This window comes from Sinohyriopsis cumingii, chromosome 2 (genome assembly GCF_028554795.1).
Source record: "Sinohyriopsis cumingii isolate HCF-2022 chromosome 2, ASM2855479v2, whole genome shotgun sequence".
NCBI lineage: Eukaryota > Metazoa > Mollusca > Bivalvia > Unionida > Unionidae > Sinohyriopsis > Sinohyriopsis cumingii.
The window spans coordinates 51,290,579-51,307,699 of record NC_142962.1 but is presented as its reverse complement, the minus strand read 5'-3'; the positions used below and the strand labels follow the sequence as shown (position 1 = coordinate 51,307,699).

The following is a 17,121-nucleotide window of genomic DNA, read 5'->3' as shown; positions in this document are numbered from 1 at the left end:
CCCCCCAAGCAACAAACTCGAGTAAGTTTTCCTTCAGCTAAATAGATGGTTAAACGTGTGCCATGGAAACACTTAAAATGTCTTAGCGCCGGAGGGTTTGCAGCCTGGGTTCATTGCTGAAAAATCCGTCCTCGCCTATTGGTTTGCCGTACGCACCCCCCACCCCGATATTTTTAGGTCTCATGGTATTAATTCCGTTTCCATTGCAAATCTATGCAAACACCATGATATTACATACACAGTAACTTTATGTTTCTAAATGTTGATGATGAAACATATATTTATTAGTATAGTAGTATCATTAATGTCACCTTCTGTGTAGAGAAAACCATTTGAACCGCTGCAATATCTGGATTTACGTGTGTCTGAAACATGTACTTTCAATTTTGCACCAAAGAGTAAGGTACTATTTTTAGTCATGAGTTTTCCAAACTCTGATGTGTAAAGGAACTAAAATTCCATCAAAGAAACAGTGTCTTTTTCAGTTACAACTAGGGTAAGTTCTCAAAAGATTTATTTTTTCTAAGATCTTACTTTCGTTATAGAACCGCTCCAGTGACCTTAGTGGTTAGAGCGTGATGCGTGAGGTCGCGTTTTGGAACCACAGACGAGTCATACCAAAGACTTACAAAAATGGTACTTGCAATTGCCTCGCTTTGCGCTCAGCATTAAGGTGTTAGTCTTCGGACTGTTCGTCCTGGTGTCAGGATAATGTGACTGGGTGGGGCAGGATTCTACATGTCTGCGGCATGATGTCCCAGTGCTAGACATACTATAAACTGACACACTGCAGACATCGTAGCAATATGACTGGAAGAGTTTTAAAGCCAAGTTTAAACATCCAAATTACACACACACACACACACACACACAAATATATATATATATATATATATATATATATATATATATATATATATATATATATATATATATATATATATATATATATATACATACATACATACGCACGTACGCACACACTTTCATTATCAACCAGTCATGGCCTGCCAACCCCACCTATATTCTACAACTCATTTCTAGACAGGTCCCCATTCTTCCATATCATTAGTACCGTGAGTCCTATATCCACCCCTGATTTGTTTGACAGACGTATGAATAGTATTAGGATGCATAAGAGAATAGGGCTCACGGTTCTGCTTGTCAAAGATTTTATAAGTGAATACTAAATTATGTTTCAAGTTCATGTACACCATTAAAACCATGGTACATTTCAGGCAACATTTAAGTATTTGAGCTTAATTTCACAAAATCTGAAAAAAAATATTAAAATAAATCTATCTGATCAAGAGTTACATTTTTCACTACCACCATTTATCTCTCTTCAATTGTTGATTGAGATAACTTATCTGCCTTGTCACATTATGCAATAAATGAGTAAAAGGTCAAGGTGACCATGTATATGTGTGTGTGATACAATCAGAAAGTGATATTTAAAGGATGGAAATTACCTAAAATTCCACAGAATGCACATAAAAGTTAAAACTAAAGTAAGGTAGGCACAAGACAATTATAATACAAAAAATGAAGTTTCAATACTTTCACTGAATAAAATTGGTAGAACACGAAATCATGAGGGGTTATCACCATTAAGCATGGTGGTAGAGACTTAAGTTTTCATATATGAAGCATAATGTTTCAAAACACAATTATGAAATATCACATTGCTGACCATAATTACTCTATGAATGGTAAATGTTTTAATATATGTCTGATTTCATAGATATCAACCAATGTGCAAAACACTTCACCTAGCATAGCCAAATTTACACACTTTGCACACTGCACTCAATCCAGTTTCATTGCAACAGTTAGCTACGATGTCGTAACCTCAACTTGATTTGTTGTGGTTGAGGCTACGAACTGACCCCATATCATGTAATGGAGCAACAAAAAAAAATTATCACTAAAGTCAAAACAATCAACAGTGTAGAAATCTACCACATAAGTATAATCATGTTGTGAAAGAAGTTTGGCGTATTTTGAATGTATTAAGCCCTTACACGATAAAATAAATTGTCATGGTTAAACTAACCTCAGCATGTCCGCCATGACAGATAACGCGATATACTCGCCATGACCCCTTTTCTACGTAAGTCTTGCCAGACCACATTTGGATATTCTACGCTGTGTTAATATCAATCAAGTGTCGAATAATCGCTTCTTGGTGGAATTTCAAAGTTGCCGATAAACCGTATTTACTTTTAATGCGCAGAATTTCTGACTCAAACCGCGCCAGATTTTTACTACGATTTGTTTACGTTTCCAAATAAGGCGTCAATGTCCTAATATGGCACACAAACAAACGAGGCCGAGAACGAAAGTAATCGTTATTTGAACTAATATGGCGTACGATCTAAACGAAAATATCGGATATAAAAGGTAAACGAGATTTTGAACTATTTCTACAATGATTTTCAATATTTCCGGTATTATATAAGAGGACTACTCAATTTATTGGATTATATGCAAGGAATATGTTAAAATTATTATTAAGCTAAAAGAGCGCCTTTGTGTGTCACAATAGGCTTGCTCCATTGACACGTATATGATCATGTTAGTACCCTGTCCACGAGGTGTTGTTGTTGTGTTGTGATTTCGATTTTTAACGTAGCTTTAACAATTTTTCAGTCATATCGTTACGATGTCTGCAATGTGGCAGTTTTATAGTGATGTCTAGCACTGGGGCATCATGCCGCAGACATGTAGCATGATGTCCCACACAGTCACATTATCCTGACACCAGGCCAACCAGTCCTAACACTAACCTCTTAATGCTGAACGCCAAGCGAGGCAGCTGTTAGTACCATTTTTGTAAGTCTCTGGTATGACCCGGCTGAGGATCGAACCCACGACCTCCCGCATCCGAGGCGGACGCTCTAACCACTAGGCCACCGGAGCGGTTGTGTCCACGAGGTAGGAGAAAGGGTACTAATATTAGTACGATGCAACAGTGTACATGTCTAAAATTGTGTTAAATATCCCACTGAAAGGCACTGAGGTTTACAAGAGCTATTCATTTTGCTTGTTATCTATAAATAGAACCATACTTTTGCATTTATAATAAAATTAATTGTACATTCTTCTCTTTAGGACTCATAGCACTAATTTAATTGTACATTCTTCTCTTTAGGACTCATAGTACTAATTTAGTTCCTATAGTAAACTTATGCAAACACCATTCAGTCACTTTACCTTTCTGAATGCCCATGATGAAACTTATATTTATAAGTCTCGATACATCATTCGTAACAGCTTCTATATAGAGAAAACCATATGAACCGCGGCATTTTCTCGATTTACGTGTGTTTGAATTGCGCACCAACGAGTCAGGTGCTAGTTTCAGTACTGAGTGTTCCAAACTCAAGTCTGTAAAAGGATTGAAATTTTATCAATATAACAGTTACAAGTAGGATAAGTTTTCAAAAGATTTAATTTACTAAAATCTTACTTTCATTATCAACCAATTATTAACAGCTGAACCTATATATATATATATATATATATATATATATATATATATATATATATATATATATATATATATATATATATATATATATAATTTGTTTGTATGTTAGTTTTAATTCTTTTCATTTTTCATTACATGTTATTGAATTGTAACATTGTATGCTGGACTTGATCTTTTTCCAAAACTGAGTAAATTTCTGCTTGACCTAATTATTTTTGTTTTTATTTATTTATTTCATTTATGTAAACATCTAATAATATCTTCATTATTTTCTATGTGTATGAGCTTATTATCAGGATTATTATTCAGGTAAACAAAGAAGAATTAAATAAGGGTCAGGGTTTTTGGATTTTGCTAAGTGAATTTTATAGGCTTTTGTTTTGTAAATAAACAAGGCTCATTAGATCATTCTAGAAGGTTATTTTCCATTATGTAATGGTTGTTTTTAGAAAATACTAATTGTTACCTGAGGTTAAGCCGAGAAATATAGTATCTTGTGACTGTGAGGATTTTACCGGTCGTGGTTTAACATCTAGTATTTTAAGTTGTATTATGTTGTTACCAGTTTGGGCTGAATTTTATTTTTTTCCAATTATTGAATTCAAGCGATTATTTTCTCTGGAAATACAAAAGTGTTCTGGCAAAATTCATTGGAATTTATACTGAATTCAAACCTAGAATAAATATTTCAGTCATTTAGCAAGAGACTGTTGACACATCAGCACTTTGCACACTATAACAGACACGTCATTGCCTTCAATTTTGGATCTCTTCGGGACTCTAACTGAATTTTATTCAGGACTTTTTATTACTTGGACTTGTGTTTTTAATTCTTGGATTATTTTTGGATTTAATTCGCAATACCGTAAGTTCTTATTTTATTTTTCACTCTGTATTCTAGGGAAATAAATTATTTGTTTAATTTTACAAAGTATATATATATAAAACTCATCCCGCCACCCATTTCTAGGCTGGGTTTCGGTTCTTCCATATCATTAGTACCGTGAGTCCTATTATTTAGATCCTACACTAACGGTAGGAGTACAGTGATACTGAACAATAGCTATACATAATTTTCTCTTTTCTTTTCTGTTTTTGAATAAATTTGTTAATTTTGCTGTAAATCGTGAACCTATTGTATCTTTGTATTGTAATTTTGTTAACTAGTAATATACTTTAGAGCACTATTAGTCTTAGATTTTGTCCCACTGTAATTTTGTTACTTGTAAATGAATATTTCGGATAATTCGGCTTTTTTTTTCTTCCCCTTTCCTGCTGGCGCATACATCGGTCGTTAATTTGAACTGCTTGTCCCAAATCGTTGTGCCATACACGCCGTTAAAAACGTATTCCTATAACTCTCATACTTCTTTTTCTTTGCTACATAATAACACTCAATGTAATTTGAGGTGCCCAAATTATTAATGAACGGCGTATTTAAACAACTTTTTTAAAACTGTAACTTCCTCTCTTCCTATCACTTAACTTTGATTTTTCAGAATCGAACATAGTGTAACTTCAAGTATATTTCAGCAGTTAAAATAATATAAAATTAAATTGTAACAATTTCAATTAAGTTATAAAAAATATTGACAGACCATGCGTTCATTTATGCAACAGCTTCTGCAAAAAGACACCAAAAATAATAAACATACCTGCCAATCGTTGACAGAGAAAAATAAATATAAAACACTCATTTGCTGACACAGATACGTATTAATTATTATTGTTAACTAACTATTGCTATGCTAAAACTTTTAATGTTATATACTTGAAAAACAATACATATAAGTTGATGCCATTTTCTAGATTCAACTATACTAAACAGGACTTGAATGAAAGAATCTTGACAAATATTCGCACAACATTATACATTCGTGACAGTGTGCTTTTAAAGGTTTGCCCTGATTTTTGTGGACAATGATTCAAAAAGCATAGTCCAGTTAAATTTCTTCACAAAATAACCGAATATAATTTTATAAGAAAAAAAATTAAAATAATTTAGCACTCCGACCTATTATACAAAATTCGGTTTATGATATACACAACTCGAACGTCATAATTTGTAATACATCTGAGTTGTGAAGTCTTGTTGTACCTGTACACTTGTTTCCGAATAATGATATTTTCATATGATTTTATTCTGATGGAGATATAAGAGACTTTTTCAGAACATATTATTTTCGTACAGGTTTCGTAAAAAGACAGTGTCACTAGATCGCTGTTTGATACAAGTGAAACCACATTTTTAACGCTAGGTTGTTCATAATGTACATTGTTTTCATGTTGTCCTTTAACATGATGATAATTTGGGCAAATTCAAACAAAACGAAACTCGTCTTCACTTAGATGCTTCTTCTATTGCACAGTTCACCTAACCTGAATATTCCATCAGTTCTTCCTATCTGTCACTTAATGATTTATAGTTTTGTTATGACTCTATGGACACAAGCTTAAGTAACAGAAAATAAGCAAAACCAGTAAGTTTTATAAAACGTAACAAGCAATTTAATTATCAAAGTTATAAATGTAAAATCTGAGAGGAACTTACAGTATTATGAAGTAAATCCAAACTAGTCCCTATAAAGGCATAGTCCCCATAAAGGCCTATGAAGTCCTAAATGAATGAAACGTTCCCTATAAATTTCAATACCAAAATGTACTGATCCTCTAAGAACCGTGGCGCTGTCAAGAGGGCTTGTCCAGAATTCCTTTTAAATAGTTTATAACAGTTCCAGAATATAATTATAGTCCAAATAATGACCGCTTTCTATTTCCACTAAACACTACAAACAAAATCTTTTCCCTCTCGAAAAGTATTTAAGTACAATATAAAATACGTCTGCAGACTTACAGCAGGAACACAATAAGTGTGAATGACTCCAAAAATCGGAATGACTCTGAAGGTTTAATTTTCTTCTTATATACACCAAATATTGCGACTGTACTTCGCAATAGACCCTGTGTGACAGCATATACTATTGAATTTGATGAACTAGGCATATTCACGTGATCTCACGCAACCAATGGAAAACGGCAGAATTATCCTCCAAACTTCCACATCCCATCAGTCACTGAGAAACTACGCCATTTTAAGTCTTATTATTATTTATCAAAAAAATTGTATACTTTTCCTACAGTAAGTACAGCTACATAATTTTGACATGACGTGTTACATATCACTTTATGTGAGTCTGATTGGTCCAAATAAACCCATGAAATTAGTGCGCACAATTCTCTTCAATAATTGGCTTGGATCGTGTGAAAACATTTTTAACCACGCCTTCTGAATTTTTTTGTTTTCAATGAGCATTTTGGCTGCCATTTTTCTCACGAAAGGGAATAGGGGAAAATTTGTCTCGTCTTTCTTAATATGGCCAATTTACCCCTACATGAGTTTGCCATGTCATGAATAACAATATCATCCTACGAAAAATGGCGGAAAACCGCAAGACAAGAACAACAACAAGAAGTAAAACTAACGGTATTGTTCATGGAAGGGGCGGAACTAAAATAAAATGATGTGATAAAAAGAATCTCAGATGGGTAATGATTTAATATTAAATTTATGTAACTCGCTAAGGCTCTCAACTCGTTTCATAAATTCAATAATAAATCATTACCCATTTGAGATCCACTTTTAATTGTTAACACTTTCGTAAACATTTATGTATAAAACTTTCGTAAACATTTATGTATAGATCTTTCGTAAACATTTATGTATAGATCTTTCGTAAACATTTATGTATAGATCTTTCGTAAACATTTATGTATAGATCTTTCGTAAACATTTATGTATAGATCTTTCGTAAACATTTATGTATAGATCTTTCGTAAACATTTATGTGTAGATCCTACGAAAATCTCATTCTTAACAGAGCCAGATCAAGTGCACAATTTATTTAAAAAACATACTCTAAACAGTTTACAACCCTCAATAAAAATTACGAAAATGAAATAAAAATCATGTACGAGGAGTTACAAAAAATACATATATATACATAACGTTTTGAACATCTTATTTGCTCCAACTGTTTTTTGGAAAATAAAAGGTATATTGCATGAAAGGTATTTTTTACATTGTAGTCGTGATTTATTTATTACATTAGTAACATTTTCAGGAATTAGTAATAAGCACCAACCCAATTTAAAACTCCGTGTCTCTAATTTTGTGGTTTAACTTCGAAATAAAAACTATTTCATCGCAAACATCTTGAGCTATCAATGTATACCCAAAAGCCATATCGAAAGAGCCTACCTTTAATTTCTGTAGATCATTCGATTATACCAGTCGCATCGAATTTTTTTCAACAATAAATAGCGCTGATGTGGCTATCGTTTAGCCGATAATGTCATAATTTAATCTAGTATTTTATAACAATGTGTGAGGAAAAAAGAGGGAAACTACCACACTTCCCTATAGCCACCCAATTATTTGTAGTATTTCAACACCACCTTTTGCCCAGGACTAGTTTTCAGATAGAGAGAATAATCTGGGGTGGGAGTACTCTGTGATAAATATTTATTTGTACGTTTTGCTTCCTCTTTCCAATAAGGTGATGTCAAAATGATACCCCCGCCAAATAGTCTTTGCTTTTGTTATGCTATATTTAAGACAAAAGACCAATATTGCTCAAGATCAAGACACATTTTTCATAAGAAAAATTCTTATTTCCAGTCCAAATATCCTTTGTTTTTCTTTTCTTTTCTTTTTTTTTTTTTCTATTTAAGGCAAGATGGTAGAACAAATCGTTCAAGGTATTCATGGTTACCTGGAAAGAAAGTTGAGAATCATGGAGACCAATAAAAGCATTATCAGCATATTGATTCAGTTTCCATTTCCTGATGCCAACGATCAGATACTGTACATCTAGGTTTCGTTTTAAATATATCACTAAAATTTCAACACAAGCATTAACAAATAAGGTACATGTGGATCTCCTTGACAATGGCTGCTTTCTGATCCAAAGAATAACGACATATTTCCATTTTATATAACACAACTTTAAAGTAATTACAAGTTAATTTAAAAGTTTCAAGCAGAATCATCGAAATAAACAGATTGCAAGTTTTTTCCTTCAGTTTCCGGTTAACTGAAGACTTTTTCAAATTTGTTGATAGTAGTAGTAGTAGTAGTAATAATAATAAACCGTATTTATTTTCCTCTTCTACTTGTTGCATGCTATCAGATTACAGTATTGCATTATTTCAACCAATCTAATCATTCGTAAAGCTTTCTGTAGTATCACTGATTATTAATCAAAGACCATTGTTATTCATATCTGAAATAACCGCCGAGGCAATATTACAGTCAACATTTAAATGAGATACAGGTCTCCAATTTTTAATCTTCTGTCTTTATCTTCTTTTGTAAACATGTGATGACTCTTGAGTCTGTAAATCTGAAAATTGTCCTACAGCATATCCGCATTTTATTGATCTGCAAAAAAATCCAACAAGATCCTGCCCCCCCCCCCCAAAAAAAAATCCCCAAATAAATTATACATTTGTGAAGTCAATCGATCAGGGCCTGGACCTTTTCCATTGTCCATCAGTTTTAAAGACTTACAGTATGCATTAATTGTAAGTAAGCCCTATCATGGTTCTCTTTCCACTTGACTGAGTTTCATATTGTCATTAAATAATCAATTTTCAGCAACTTAAGTATTGTTGACTTTACGTTGAGAAATTCTGAGTTATCTAATTTCACATAAAATTGTTTTTGAGTTTCTAAAATACCTATTTGGTCCGATTTTTGTCCTACCTAATAAAATCAGTTCTTATTATGTTTATTAACATAATTCATTTGTTTCAGAATTAAAAATTATTGTGTACATTTTCTCTAAACTCTTACCATCTAGCCTTGGATAACACCTTTTATGCATTTTATTTCTTTCAGATACCTCTAATTCAGCTTTCTTATTTTCTTGTTTCTTTTTTTTCCTTCTTTCTAAAATTTTCCAAAGTTTCCCTATATAAGCTGTCGTACAATCCTTTTTGAATTTCAGTTAGCTTATTTACAATTTACTTTAGTTGCTCACCCATTATTTTCTTGTTCTAATAGAGTAAAATATAGTCATTTATCTTATTTTCATTTTCAAAAGTTCAAAGAAAATTTGCTTATTACAGGAAAGAGAAACATATAGTGGGTCCTCTTGCCCCCCCCCCCCAATATTCTCCTTCATTGTCAGTTATACATTATTAACCTAATCAATACATTTGTAACCAAATGAATACATTTGTAACCTAATCAATACATTTGTAACTTAATCAATACATTTGTAACCTAATTAATACATTTGTAACCAAATGAATACATTTGTAACCTAATCAATACATTTGTAACCTAATCAATATATTTGTAACCAAATGAATACATTTGTAACCAAATGAATACATTTGTAACCTAATCAATACATTTGTAACCAAATGAATACGTTTATAACCAAATGAATACATTTGTAACATAATCAATACATTTGTAACCAAATGAATAAAGTTGTAACCTAATCAATACATTTGTAACCAAATGAATATATGTGTTACCTAATCAATAAATTTGTAACAAAATGAATACAATTGTAACCTAATCAATATATTTGTAACCTAATCAATAAATTTGTAACCTAATCAATATATTTGTAACCTAATCAATACATTTGTAACCAAGTGAATACATTTGTAACCTAATCAATATATTTGTAACCTAATTAATATATTTTCAATAACCTTTTCTTCTTGGACACTGTAAAATTCACACTTAGAAAAATAGCTGAATGAATCTTATATCTTGGCAGAATAAATGCATCAGCTTTTGCATGGATCTTCCCATATTCCGTGAAATGTGATCAATGGCTGCATCAGCTTTTGTATGGATTTTTCCCCTATTCTGTGCCAACGTCATCAATGGCTGCATCAGCTTTTGCATGGATTTTTCCCCTATTCTGTGCCAATGTCATCAATGGCTGCATCAGCTTCTGCATGGGTCTTCCCATATTCCGTGAAATGTGATCAATGGCTGCATCATCTTTTGCATGGATTTTTCCCCTATTATGTGTCTATGTCATCAATTGCTGCATTAGCTTTTGCTTGGACTTTACCTTATCTGGTGCCACTGATGTCAATGGCTGCATGACTACAACTATTAAAAGAAGTTCCGATATTTCATAACAATATTAGGACAGGGACTTTTGACAAATTTAGCTCTTATATAAAATGTTTCAATCTGTGCATTATGTCAAAACAATTACTCCTTTTATACAAAACTTAAGATTTTTAATTTCGTTCGCACAGTTGTTGCGCGGATTGATACAGTGAATAGCGGTCGCACCCTAAGACCTCAGAGTGTAACATCTTTAAACAAAATATTTGAATGATTATGAGTCTCCTTATACGCATTAATTAGATATCCTTGACAAAATTGTAGTCTAGTTCTGTAACAGATGATTTACCCAAATTCTGATTGTCACGTAATATCTGTTAGCAATGAGCCTCGTATATCCTCGATTTCTCCGTCGGTTCAAACATGATTATGATTCCGATGGAGATAAAATCGCTAATTAAACTTTATTATTATTATTCAAGAGTTTTTCTTCCTAATATCTTGTACCGTTGGGCGAAAATGTAGAAGGTAATGTATGGTTAATACTGATAATACTGAATATCAAATAGAAACAGGTCATTGAAATTCAGGCACAGACAATTTACACAATTCATGTGGATTACAATTTTAAAGAAAGTTAATACTGGCAACCCTTCTTTTTGTAATTTCGGGTTATTTTTAGGCATTGTACGACGGAACCTCCTCACTGATGACATAATTATATACTAGAGTCTTGACAGTTTCAGATCTGAACATCTGGTGGGGGGGAGGGGAGGAAGAAAAACAAAGAAAACAATGAAATATTAATTACATTTTTAAATAGCATACATAAGGGCACATATGTTGCCAAAATAGAAAAATAAGATAGTTCCAAAAGCCCTTTATTTTATATAAATGAATGTAAATTTTGATAATGTAAAATATAAATATATGGAGATTATGTACATGGCCAGCGTTAAGAAATGCTATTAAGTTCTACACAGTGGAAAATTCATCGATCTTAAACAGTACAATAACTATTATGTTCCATTCTAATCGTGTTCAAGGAATATTAGGTACATAAATAATATTTTTGAAGTTGCCCTCCTCGGTTCAAAGCAATGTTTTAGATCAGGTTCCATATTATGGAATCGATTTGAGTGTAAAACTCACCTTCATAGCCTTACAATTAGATGTGTTATCTTGAGATAATCTATGTCTTTAGTATGTATGGTGTCTAATGGTACAAAATTAAGAAATCCCGAAAAGTGTCTATTTTTATTTTACTTTAATTCTGATCAAAGTTGCTGAGAGCCAGATGTTTGGACCTGAGCTTGGACTCTTGTTTTCTGCTCGAAAGCCTTCGAGAATACGTGACAAGAAGTATTATTACATCGATACGTGCGTCACTTGATGTGGCATACATTACTCGTCGTGGCGATGCTGTGGAGCAACAAACCTTTCGTTATACTTTGAAGACGGCAATTATCGTGCGATAGATAATATGAAACCTTCTTCCGATTAAGAACGTGCAAGAGTGTCATGGCTCTGAATTTCGTCATCTTGATTATGTCAACAAAACTACTTCCTTTTCTATAACGGTAGCTAATTTGCAACAACAACAACAACTACTACTGCAATAATAACAATAATACTAATACTAATAATGATAATAACAATAACAATTATAATCATTTCATATGTTCACAATCATATAATGATCGCAATTCGTTAAAGTTAGATTGGTCTAAGTTGCTATCATCAATATAGTTTCCGTTGAATATATCTATATTCAAAATACAGAACATTTCCTTGCAGGCAGACACGTAATTTAAAGCTGAAATTATAAGTTTTCGCTGAATTGCATCTTCAAGTCCCCTGAAAGCAGAAATGGGCTCCTCGATGTTGATATATCCGTTCGCGGTAGCTAAAGCAGTTTCTCCCTGGTCACTGTGGGTCACTTCGTGTTCTGCTGTCATCTGAACATCTCTTTCTCGTATATTATTGTAATGATATTGCACAAGTCCTCATGTCAACATGTATTCTAGACACCTTTCCGGCGTTCCTTCACAAATTTAGCTAGCGTGTGCAATGACTCGTAGATACCGTCCGCTGTTAGAGCATTAGTACCCTGAACATACCACCTCCGGTCTCTCAGTTTGCGTAGGGTGAGTCCATCTATCACTTCTGAAACGCTCATTGCGCCTGAAAGACATGGAATTTTAAGATAAATCTAAATATTAACGAAAGTATATAACTTTCTTGCAGATACTGTCATTGCTATGCCAAAAAAGCACACGTATATTTTTGGACCAATATTAGTTGCCTGATCGCGTCATGTTCTCTAATCATATTTTAACACAGCATTGCAAAACAATAATGTAAAATTTCCATTGATTATCGTAGCCATTCAGGAGATAACCTTATCAACACTTTCTTTTAAAACAGTTTTTGTTTAAACCCAGCTTTTCTTTTCTATTTCAAGGAGACATTAGTACATAAATTTTCTCGAACGGGCATTATTTCTTGTGGCTTTAGTAACCCCTCCCTCCCCGAAACCACGGCTTTCTATTCACTATCAGATATGCAAGTGTATGTACTTAAAGCAGACGGTAACGTGGAAGTTAATATCTGATAGCCTTATATGTGAATACTTACCGGGCAAATCTTGCTTATTGGCAAGAACGACAATCGGAACACCTCTCATTTCATCGGTGTCACAAATCCCAAACAACTCGTTCCTCGATTCAGTGATTCTGTCTCTATCATTACTGTCCACAACATATATCAAACCTAATAATAATAATAATAATAATAATAATAAACTACAACAACAATTATATAGATAGTATATATTTATAAATCTACCCAGTAGCATAAATGGTTAGAGCAATTTGCGCCTCTTAGTTATACTGTAACTTACAACAAAACGATCAATTATGATGATTGGAAATAGATAGAAAAAAATATATTAGTTACTTAAAAATGTCCAGTCCCTAATCCATCTAAAAGAAAATTAGCAATATCCATCTTATTTCCACTTAAATGTTCGCCAACGTGATGAAGTTCAACCTGAATTTCACACGCAATCTTCTTTTTTTTTTAATTTCTTTTTTTAACATGGTTGACATGCATTTTTTTAACGTAATTTTATGGTTTCATAACTCTCTCCGGTAAATGTCCAAGTTTGCGCAGTGGGATTCTTCTATACAGATTGACTGTGATGGTGTCCTCCCTGAGGCCCTACTAGATTTCCGCCCCCTGATTCTAGATGAGGCAGTGCCGTCCCATAGAGATGATCTCACTACTGATACTTGAGGACCCTTGACAGCTCTGAGCGATACACAAGTATCAAATAATTGCACGTCATTAAGGCGCATTTTAGTTACTTCCACTGAGTCAGTTTGTTTAGTGTATTAATAAACAAATACGACAAAGGGAATCCTTAAGGAATACTTTTTCATCAGTGTATGCATATGTGGGAGTTAATTGGTGCAGAAGTTATACAATCATATCAGGTATAGGAAATTATTTGTAGTTTGAGATTAAAAATATTTCCTGCAGTTGATTTTTAACGGAGTACCACTACCCTTGCCTGCTCTATTGATCACGGGTAGTGACCTGTTTAATAAAGAATAAAAAATACGTACATATATACATACATACATACATACCATCCACATTTTGAAAATAGTGCCGCCATAGGGGTCGAATCTTATCTTGTCCACCTATGTCCCATACAGTGAATGTCAGACCCTTCACGGGAGAAACAGTCTCTACGTTGAACCCAATTGTTGGGATTGTGCTCACGTTCTCATTCAGTTTTATCTTGTACAGAATCGTCGTTTTACCTGTTAAAAATATAGACATCTTTATCCTGCCTTTAATCACTGTGTATATATATATATATATATATATATATATATATATATATATATATATATATATATATATGTATATGTATATAATAGAATAGTTACAACGCCATCATTTTGCTCTGACATAAAATATGCATAATTTCCGTGATTTTTTAATTTACATGTAAACGTTTAATAATAATTCTTTATATAATTCTAATACGGTTTAAGATTTGTTTCAGCCATATAAATTTCATTACTTTAGATTTTATTGGGACAGAAAATTATACTTCATCTGTCAAAGTTACTGTTCAATATATTTTATGATTTCCGTTTTTCATTGATACTAGTTATAACTTGTCGTTTACAACTTTGTTGAATTGGTACAAAATAATTTAAATTGAAATATTCCCGAACTGCTGATGAATTGCGCTTAGAGCAAAACCCCATCCACCCCCACAAAAAGCAGCAAAAAAAACCAAAAACAACCTAACAATCAAATAAACAAACACGCACAGGTCTTGTTAAGAATTAAAGTGCAGACATTATTTTACTCTAATGCATACAACTATTCTGAGAATAACAAATTAACATTTAATAACCTGAACTTAAACGCCATTTGCCTACAAAAGACTTATATATATATATATATATATATATATATATATATATATATATATATATATATATATATATATATATATATATATATAAGTGGGGAGTCTCTCTAAAGCGACAGTCTGCAAGTGACGTATATAATCGTAAGTTCTGTACGACTGATCCAGGCCCGGCCCTAGGGCAAGGCGAATGAGGCAACCAGCTTGAGCCCCGCTCTTTGAGGCAATGCAATTTTTGTGCTTGGGTCCCCACGGTCATCGCTTGCTGCCTTGGGCCCCGCACATTTGAGGGCCGGACCTGGACTGATCTATAAAACGTTACATTAATAAAGGAGAGACACCATAACGTTAGCGACTAATGGACATGGATATTTTCGACAAAAATAAGTAAACATTTTAAGTTTATTGGCTCTTGTAAATAAAACTACACTGGTGTTCATGTAATATATATACAAATCAAGTGCTTGAAAACGCGCTAATTAACCAAGATGTCAGGGACAAACGAACGGACGGGTAAGGGTAATACTAGATGCCCAACTACTGTCGAAGTGGGAGGTAAAAATAGATAAAATACTGACAATCTAATAAGAGAACAGTGTCTCATTCAGTATAGTGATTGTCATGTTCATTGTCTTTTAAGTATCATCATGGAGATAAAAACTACGATAACAAAAGGCATCCCATTTGTAAACACAGATTATTTTAAAGTACTAAAATACATCCGGTTGTATCTTATAGGAAAACAAAAAACAATACAAACCTGCTGCGTCAAGACCCAACATCAGAATTCGAGCAGGTACATTCCGAAAAGCGTCCAGAGCTTCGGAAATTTTCGCCCATAGTATGCCCATTCTTCTAGTTTAGATTTCTCTCTTTGTATGAATATCACGAATGAGTATGAATATTCATCTGGTGTCTGCAGTATTTATAATACTCAAATATGACCTGGGTAGTATGGATTCGTTTTTGCGTACCTGTCAAACAAATCGTAGGCGATTCCACGCTGGAAGTTATTACTGCTCAGGGAAACCCCATGGATTGATTGGCCACTATTTTTAGCCTGCATGTCTATTCATTTTGTCAGTCCATATACAAGTAACCGGAGCACCTTAATAACCATGCGGTTACACAAACCTTGTCATATGTTTCACTTTTATTAACACCATAGACTTTTCTAATCAAAGAAAACGTAGAATATATTGGTTATTTACACAATGAAAGTCATGTACTTTTTGTCTCAATAGTTTTTATGTTAGAAAGAAAAAATGACTTGTTATTCACGCCGCAGAGAAATCACTTTTAAGGGAGACAACACACGTTTTGCACTACATTAGCTGTTGTATTGGCTTATCATTCTTGTAAATAATTGAATACATAAGTATATGCATTGCATTTAAAAATGAATAATAATATATCATTTCAAATTTAGTATTTAGATATTATTCCGTAAAATTTCTACTTGCCAACTTGATATAACCTTCACAAAGTGTGTCGATTTTTTTTCAGAAGTCTGGGACCCTACTTGAGATTTGTGCTAAAGAGCTATTTTATACAAAATTTAACAATTCCAGTTTGTACACGTTGCAAGAATATAATAAACAAAAAGGATTACGCACGCAGAAACACACACACAGACACACATTGCCTGATCAGCACATGTCAGTCAAAATTTATCATATATGGTATTTTGTACTTGAAGTATTTTCCGATATGCTACACAAAGGAACATTTACAATGTTTTGTTTATGATATGTGATTGACTATGAATGAAACCTGTCAACGCGTAACAAAGAATGCAGAAAATTTAAACTTACAGATGTCTGTAAAGCTTCATTAAGGCCCGTCACTGTTTCTTCATCTGACCTCTACATTATCTACAATGACATGTTATAAATATTAAAATAGCAAATAGTGTAGAATGCATTGAGATTGTCTAAATTGTTCCCAGACCACTGCGCAAGACATGGCGATGCTTGCATGTCAGAGCATTTTAAGTAAGTCACCGTCGGTATAAGAAATTACATTTTATTGTTCTCCACTGCTGTATTTAAAGATTATGTTGATAAATCAGAT

At 33.1% G+C, this 17,121-nt stretch overlaps 1 protein-coding gene across 1 annotated transcript; it reads right to left on the bottom strand.

The window, feature by feature from the left end:
• Positions 1–11,391: 11,391 nt before the first annotated feature.
• On the bottom strand, positions 11,392–16,916 carry LOC149804839 (uncharacterized). The gene is made up of 4 exons (XM_089945158.1): positions 15,809–16,916; positions 14,249–14,425; positions 13,233–13,367; positions 11,392–12,779 (listed from the first exon to the last, which is right to left on the bottom strand). Exons 1-4 carry the CDS (start codon positions 15,897–15,899, stop codon positions 12,619–12,621), a joined length of 564 nt encoding a protein of 187 aa, XP_089801284.1. The 5' UTR covers positions 15,900–16,916; the 3' UTR covers positions 11,392–12,618.
• Between the last annotated feature and the right edge of the window lie 205 nt (positions 16,917–17,121).

What these genes read in the sequence shown, in the direction of transcription:
- LOC149804839 (XM_089945158.1), bottom strand. Translation starts at nt 15,899, where the DNA reads ATGGGCATACTATGGGCGAAAATTTCCGAAGCTCTGGACGCTTTTCGG. An exon ending in CTATTTTCAAAATGTGGATG is followed by an intron (nt 13,368 to 14,248) that starts GTATGTATGTAT and finishes TATTATTATTAG; the next exon opens with GTTTGATATATGTTGTGGAC. An exon ending in CAATAAGCAAGATTTGCCCG is followed by an intron (nt 12,780 to 13,232) that starts GTAAGTATTCAC and finishes CATGTCTTTCAG; the next exon opens with GCGCAATGAGCGTTTCAGAA.